The sequence below is a fragment of the Populus trichocarpa genome, chromosome 10 (assembly GCF_000002775.5).
Source record: "Populus trichocarpa isolate Nisqually-1 chromosome 10, P.trichocarpa_v4.1, whole genome shotgun sequence".
Taxonomy (NCBI): Eukaryota; Viridiplantae; Streptophyta; class Magnoliopsida; order Malpighiales; family Salicaceae; genus Populus; species Populus trichocarpa.
Window position 1 is genome coordinate 17,365,982 of NC_037294.2, and position 7,738 is coordinate 17,373,719.

At 36.0% G+C, this 7,738-nt stretch overlaps 2 protein-coding genes across 2 annotated transcripts; both read left to right on the plus strand.

Annotated features, from left to right (window-relative positions):
- The first annotated feature begins 1,233 nt into the window (after nt 1–1,233).
- Nucleotides 1,234–3,975, plus strand: LOC7481602 (metal tolerance protein 9). The gene is made up of 6 exons (XM_002315036.4): nt 1,234–1,690; nt 1,838–1,950; nt 2,204–2,449; nt 2,883–2,963; nt 3,048–3,278; nt 3,394–3,975. The coding sequence occupies exons 1-6, from the start codon at nt 1,495–1,497 to the stop codon at nt 3,748–3,750; spliced, it is 1,224 nt and encodes a 407-aa protein (XP_002315072.2). The 5' UTR covers nt 1,234–1,494; the 3' UTR covers nt 3,751–3,975.
- An 811-nt stretch (nt 3,976–4,786) lies between these two features.
- Nucleotides 4,787–7,062, plus strand: LOC18102654 (metal tolerance protein 10). Its single transcript, XM_024610134.2, has 6 exons — nt 4,787–5,044; nt 5,185–5,297; nt 5,481–5,726; nt 5,913–5,993; nt 6,117–6,347; nt 6,434–7,062. The coding sequence occupies exons 1-6, from the start codon at nt 4,861–4,863 to the stop codon at nt 6,782–6,784; spliced, it is 1,206 nt and encodes a 401-aa protein (XP_024465902.1). The 5' UTR covers nt 4,787–4,860; the 3' UTR covers nt 6,785–7,062.
- The last annotated feature ends 676 nt before the right edge of the window (nt 7,063–7,738 follow it).

Sequence of the window (7,738 nt, forward strand, 5' to 3'; positions counted from 1 at the left end):
TCAAATTTAATATAATCAATAATTAACAAAATATTTTTTAATTTTATCAACTTCTCGAAAGTGTTTTCGCCCAAAATAAAAGGGATACTTATGAAAACCAAGCCACAACTTTTTTTTATAGGAAAATATTTTTCATTGAATAATTTTTCTAATGATAAACAAATATAAAAAAGTTTAGAAAATGATTTATAATAAATCATTTTCCACGAAACAAAGAGGGTATGAGTCCTTTAATAGAGCCTATGAATTATGAATTTTAAATCTAAGTCATAATTCAAAAGTTATTTTTTTATAAATAATATATGAAGAAAATAATTTTAAATTTAAAACATATTTAATGAAAAAAATTGAAAATGATTTTGTTTTAAAGAATGTAGTACAAGTTAAAATATGTAAGTTGAAAGTTAAAGATTTTATTTTTTTTACTAGAATAAAGTTTTGATTCAATTCTGTATCAAACTTTTGATTCAAGTCTGAAGCTATTTGTACCAAATATGCCTAAACAAAAAATTTATTATAAAATTGAATACAAATTTTGCTTTGATAGGAAATTAACATTTGCATAAGTGATACCAAATATAATCTTTTATGTGTGCAAATAATTAAATTTTACAAATTAATTTAATTTATTTTAAGTTTGTTTGGCTATAAATATTTTTTTCTTTAAAGCTTACAATAAAACCGAGTTAAATTTTTGCTTCGATTGAAATTTGAAAAATTTAACTTATGAACTGTAACCTATATTACATTTAAATTATATTACTAAACATACTCTTATTAAAAGTCATTTTAACTTATTTTTGTTATGAATTATTTTTCATAAACAAATTTTTAATTACAAATCAAAATAAAAAAAAATTATTTTTCGCAAGTAAAGCAAAGTATCTGTACACACGACAGAGGAGAATTAGTTGAAGCAATCGTCCCACAGAATTTCCACCGGTAAAGTGGAGTATGTGATTAGATTCTCTTCCACAACTCAATAACCCTAAGGACCTCAGGCAGTCTTAGCTATACTGGCTTTCATGATGAGTCCATTATTCCGTGAATATTGTTGCGAACCTTCTAATCAGCTAGTCTTAGAAAATGGATGCTGAAAAGCCACTTAACCAAGCAAGAATTGAATTCTGTTTATGATATGAACAAAAGGAACATATTCGTTGTTTGAGATTCCTTTCATGCTTGATGTACAATGATGAATCAAATACAATTGTCAGCTCCAGCCTCCAATGAAGGCTCGAGATGGTGCTACTTTGAAAATGTCTCCAATTTTAGCTAGTGTTATGAAAACCATGTTCTCCATGCTTTCCCTTTACAAAATCTGTGGACACCCTCTTGACAGTTCTATAAAAAGGAGTGGTTATAGTTCTTGCTTCATTTCAAAGCAGATTCTTTTAACTTGTTGCTGTTTATAAAGAGAGCCTAGTCTGATTGGAACACTCACAACTTATTAAAAGCCCTGGACAACTTCAAGACAAATTCCTGGGCTAAAAAATGGTGAGCAAACAGAGCAGTCCTCGAGCAGATTCGTTAGACCATCGTACGGATCTTCTATCGCCTGCTGTGGCAGGAGAGACTGTGAACATGATGACCATGGAGCCGTCCTGGCAACTTAGTATTGATAAGTTTCGGTTGCCAGAGAGACGGATGGATTCTCATTCTGGCTTTGGATATTTTCTTAAGACACCGAGTGAGCTTTCGATTGATTTTTAATGTCATCGATTACATGCTTAAAACACTAGTTGCTTATGAATTTAAGGATTAATGTCATCAATTACATGCTTAAAACACTAGTTGCTTATGAATTTAAGGATTTCTTTTTCCTCCTCTCTGGCAGGGAGACACAAGAAAATTTCAGAGTACTACAGATGGCAGGAAAAGCTTCTCGAGGGATTCAATGAAGTGGAATCATTCGTTGAATTGGGCATTTCGCCAGGAAGCTTAACGGAGGTTTGTTGTTTTTGTCCTTTTCCTTTCCTTTCCTTCTCTTTTTTCCTTCTTGATTTTCAATCCCTCAAATCAAATACGAGTGCTTATAGGAGCGGAACCACAATTTGTCCCAAGTCATAACTATTTTGAGACCATAATCTTATCGTAACTTGGTTCCGTTTCACTCATTTTAATTTGTTCCCAATTGACTCTCATGAAGATTTCTCTCTATCATGTTTTTTTTTTATGCTTAAAACTTTTTTTTTTTGTTCAGGATGAAATGAAACAACTTGCAAGGAATGAGAGAGTGGCAATATATGCATCAAATATAGCCAACTTGGTGCTTTTCTTGGCTAAAGTGTATGCTTCTTTTGAGAGCAGATCATTGGCAGTGATAGCTTCAACTTTGGACTCCCTTTTGGATCTATTGTCAGGATTTATTCTGTGGTTTACTGCTTACGCTATGAAAAAACCAAATCAATATCGATATCCTATTGGCAAGCAAAGAATGCAACCTGTGGTAGGCCTTATTCCCTCAGCTGATCTTGAAATAAAAGCTGTCTATGCCCTTCCTGTTCATTGTTTTTCAGTGCCTTGAAAGTGGGTGATTCGAAATCAGGCATTCGAATCCTCAAAACCTCAACTTTAAGTCTTCGTTACTAGATCAACGTCCCTGGAAACAATTGTCCATAAAACACTCCAGCATTGGTGCATCGTTTAGCAGAAACACTCAAAATTATGCAATGCTTCCTTTGCTGCCTTTTTGCCTCGAGTGGCTTTAATGAAATATGACCTTTAGGTCATTGAAGAAGGTACAAGTGTGGTACACAATAGTAACCAAGTCCAATGAGAGTGTATCAATCACAATTGCGTATTTAAGGTTATCAATTGTTTAAGCCTTCTTATATATATATTGTGCTTTTTCACTGATCCAAGGTTCTTTTTTTTTTCAGGGAATAGTTATTTTTGCATCAGTAATGGCAACTCTTGGATTACAGATATTGTTCGAGTCAGGAAGAGAACTTGTTACAAGGGTAGATGCAACATTCATTAATCTACGCTACAACTGCTATATTATCAGAAAGCATTTAAAGTAATCTTTAATTAACTTTATGCAGGCTCAACCAGAAAGAGATCCTAACAAAGAAAAATGGATGATTGGCATTATGGTCTCTGTCACAGTGGTAAAATTTGTGCTCGTGGTATATTGCCGCAGATTCAACAATGAAATTGTCAGGACATATGCTCAAGATCACTTTTTCGATGTCATTACTAATTCAATCGGTCTAGGGTCAGCAGTGTTAGCTATCAAGTTTTACTGGTGGATTGATCCTATTGGAGCCATCCTTGTAAGTTGACAGTGTTAGCTAATGATTCAGAATTATTCAGTAATATTGGTATATGCTCCCCCTTTTCACATTATTATAGTATAGGAACAACTGATATATTGAAACTGAATTGCAGATAGCTTTATATACAATGAGCAATTGGGGAAAGACAGTGGTGGATAATGTTCGGTCATTGATAGGGAGGACAGCTCCACCAGAGTTTTTAGCTAAGCTGACGTATCTAATCTGGAACCATCACATGGAGATTAAGCACATCGAAACCGTTAGAGCATACACATTTGGTTGTCAGTACTTTGTGGAGGTTCATATAGTCTTGCCACAGGACATGTCTCTTGATCAAGCGCATGATATTGGAGAGACACTTGAAGAGAAGCTAGAACAACTTCCTGGAGTTGAGAGAGCTTTTGTCCATGTGGATTTTGATACCACTCATCAGCTCGAGCACAAGTCCAAACGTCCAGGAATATTCTGAAAGAAAATCCCTTAATGGAGACTACCTTGTTATGGTTCAAGACATAACGAACACCTTCTGGGATCTTCCTGAGGACATCTTCAATTAACGATGGAATTAACAAATCGAATCTTACTGAAGGAATTATATGAAACAAGCTGATGCTGATCGTATGATAAGTGAGTATCTATAAACTTGAAGAGGTGTAGAAACTTGGTAGCTTGGATTGATATTTATCTGTGGGGGGGGGGGGGGGGGGGGGGACTTACAAGGGGTGTTAGGGATGGAAGAAAGCTGTTCTTTTGTTTACTGGGATATTTGTTTTGTCATTTAAGTTGGGATTTTGGCAACTTGTATTTGTTTATATTGAACTTTCAATTCATTAACGAGCTTAATAGTGTTTAGTAACGTGTGATCCTCTGAATTGCCATCCCCTTCAAGAAAAAAGAAAGCAGAAAAAAGGAACGAAGCATTATGCTTGATGACTGATCTTGAGCATGCTTTCGGGAAGCCAGCATATCCCTTTCAATAGTAGCATGCTCAAGATCGGTCATCGAGCATGATGCTAGTGGCAACTCTTCATCTGTTATGCAGCTGTGACTATCTGTTTAAACAACCATATAGTTTACGAAATATCACTTCCTTTTGCTAGTGGATTAGTTGTTTTGATTATTATAACAAAGCTTTGCTAGTGGGTTGGTTGTTCTATGTGTGTTAATCTTGATCTTGTGTTTGTCTTCTCATACTTTTGTAATTGGTGGTAATTAAACCGTGAGCTGCGAATGAAATGAAGATATTCCTGCTAGGATTCCTTTCATACTTGACCAGTAAAACCTTAAATTAAATAAATTCAAGTCAGACTACAAGGCATGAATGGTGACGGTATTAACTTTAACAACCTCTTTAATTTATGAAAAGTGGTTACCGCTAAACTAATAATATTCACCATGGCTGATACTTTGTTAAATATAATGATTCATAGTCTTTATCCTTTAAACTAAGATGGCTTGATATGTTTTAATGTTTATAAAATGTACCATCTTATCAGCTTTCATTTCTTGTGTTTCTATCTATTTAAGAAGTGACAATCCTTCCTTCTCTGCAAGCAAAAACTCTTCCGCCGATAAAAAAATGGTTACGAGTCCTCGAATCGATTCGTTTGACTATAGAACCGAGCTTTTATCACCTCCCCCACCTGGCGAGAATGCTTCGGTCACAAGCGTGCCATCATGGCGTCTTAATATGGATAAATTTCAGCTGCCGGAGAGGCGTGTAGATTCCGATGTTGGCTTAGGAAGTTTTTTTAAGACAATGAGTAACGATTCACTTTTGGTCATGCTATCAATTGTTTTGGTTCTATGAAACAGGAACAGCTCTTGAATATTTGTTTCATGATTAATATTTGACAAGTTTGATGATCTCTAGCTTTAATTTAATCTTTTATTCTCCATCCAGGGAGACAGAGGAAAATTGCAGAATACTACAGGAAGCAGGAAGAGCTTCTCGAGGGGTTCAATGAAGTGGACTCATTCACCGAGTTGGGTATTTTGCCCGAGGGCTTGACTGAGGTTTGTTGCCTAGCTTAACCTAACTGTTCAATATCATTCACACCTGCTAGAAAACAGCACGTGAAGTGCAACGTAGACTTTCTTGATGCCTAATAATACCATCCAAATCAACTGGCCTGGAAAGCTTCAAATTAACAAATATCTTAATCAAAATTCAATCCGCTTCCTATGATGGTGATACAGAATGAAATGAAGCAGCTAGCAAAGAGCGAGAAGATAGCAATATATGCATCCAATGTAGCAAACTTGGTGCTTTTCGTGGCAAAAGTTTACGCTTCGGTTCAGAGTAGATCAATGGCTGTCATAGCATCAACCTTGGACTCTCTCTTGGATCTCTTGTCAGGTTTCATTCTGTGGTTTACTGATCATGCTATGAAGAAACAGAATCAGTACCAGTATCCCATTGGCAAGCAGAGGATGCAACCTGTGGTGGGTTTTCTCTTTCTTTTCCATCAATTTTGACACTAAAACTCATGTTTCACACCTTAACTTGCCAAATGAAATCAAACCTTTTCTTCCGAGGAGAAAAATAAAGTTGGGGAGATTTTCGTTAGGTCTTTATGTAAGCCCATAATAAGCATTGGTTCGACCATCCACTAATCAAACTGTTTACAGGGGATAGTAGTTTTTGCATCAGTAATGGCAACTCTTGGACTACAAATATTGTTTGAATCAGGAAGAGAACTTATTACAAAGGTATGCAACACGAGTGCTGATTATTTCGTGGTTCAACAGACGGCACATAAGATCAACGAGTTATTTAGGCCCTAGCCAGATCGGTCATATGCATATGCTAAACTTGGTATCTACTCTACGCAGGCTCAACCAGACAGGGATCCTACCAAACTAAAATGGATGATTGGTATCATGGTTTCAGCTACAATAGTAAAATTTGTACTCATGGTATACTGTCGCCGATTCGAAAATGAAATTGTCAGGGCATATGCTCAAGATCATTTATTCGATGTCATTACTAATTGTACTGGTCTAGCCTCAGCTGTATTGGCTATCAAATTCTTCTGGTGGCTCGATCCTATCGGAGCTATACTTGTGAGTCATTGGCGTTGACACCGAGTTAATCAATTTGTTATCCAGCTAGTAGCTTACTGATTTAACCATAATTAATTATAATGCAGATAGCTCTATACACAATAAGCAATTGGGCAAGCACAGTGATGGAGAACGTTTGGTCGTTGATCGGGAGGACAGCCCCACCAGAATATTTAGCAAAACTGACGTATCTAATCTGGAATCATCATGAAGAGATTAAGCAAATCGATACCGTTAGGGCATACACATTTGGTAGCCATTACTTCGTGGAAGCTGATATTGTCCTGCCAGAGGACATGTCCCTTGGTCACGCGCATAACATTGGAGAGACACTTCAAGAGAAGCTTGAACAACTTTCTGAAGTCGAACGAGCTTTCGTTCATATCGATTTCGAATACACTCATCAGCCAGAACACAAGCCGAAGCGAGCTAGCTAGAAGGAACAAAATCATGGCCAAGATTGTGGATCATTTGATCTGGTTAATTGAGTTATATGCCTACTGTTATTGTGATTAAGTAAATAGAATGAGCTAGTGGTCATTACCGGCCTGATTCCTTTCAGGAGTAACAATGGATTTAAGAATATTAACAATAATATGATTTGAGGGTGTTGCCGGATGGTTAAAGGTATACTCCCTTTTTAGTCATGAGGATTAGTTCAAATCTCAAATCAGGTTGTGGGAAATAAAATTATCACAAATTCCTTGATTTCTAATCTTCGCGTTTTTAGAGACGTTCTGCTCTCCCTTTGTCAACCATCAGGGACAGCAAGATGATAATTTCCGTGAGTATTATCAAACCCGTACTAAATTCCTTCCTTTCCTGTTTCCACTTGTCTGGTTAAAACGTTGTAGAGAGGTGGCATCCACGTATATCTGCTGCCCCTCCCATTTGTTCGATGAAATGCCTCAGTGAGCTATGAAACTGTTCTTGTAAGGTTTCTTAATAGTTTCCATGTTCTCTCCCTTGCATTTTGTTTGTTTAGAATCCGAAGAAAATAAAATGGAATTTGAAACTTTTCTCCCTTTTGTTCTTGCTCACATGAGAATGATGTCTTCTATGCCTGTCAACGAGACTTGCACTGGGATTTTGTCTTCAGTAGTGTTGTTGATTGCTAAACGTTTTAAAACAAAAACTTGGAGAATTTTAAAGAACAATCAGCATCTTAAATTGAAAAATGATTTTCTTTTTGTTTGCTTGTTTTGAATGATTTTTTTTTGGGTAATTTTACATTTGTATATAAAAATTAAAAGAGGGCATACCCTAGTTTTACAAGTTGATCAAACACAAAAATACCAAATGGCCCTAAAGACCATAAAAACAAAGAAACACATCAAAACTAAACTATTGAGCACATTACATAGTTAGAGATACAAACTAACTATCCACCC

Coding starts and splice junctions, on each gene's coding strand:
- LOC7481602 (XM_002315036.4), top strand. CDS start 1,495: ATGGTGAGCAAACAGAGCAGTCCTCGAGCAGATTCGTTAGACCATCGT. Junction 2,450..2,882: donor AGCAAAGAATGCAACCTGTG/GTAGGCCTTATT, acceptor TTTTTTTTTCAG/GGAATAGTTATTTTTGCATC. Junction 3,279..3,393: donor ATCCTATTGGAGCCATCCTT/GTAAGTTGACAG, acceptor ACTGAATTGCAG/ATAGCTTTATATACAATGAG.
- LOC18102654 (XM_024610134.2), top strand. CDS start 4,861: ATGGTTACGAGTCCTCGAATCGATTCGTTTGACTATAGAACCGAGCTT. Junction 5,298..5,480: donor TGCCCGAGGGCTTGACTGAG/GTTTGTTGCCTA, acceptor ATGGTGATACAG/AATGAAATGAAGCAGCTAGC. Junction 5,994..6,116: donor GAAGAGAACTTATTACAAAG/GTATGCAACACG, acceptor TACTCTACGCAG/GCTCAACCAGACAGGGATCC.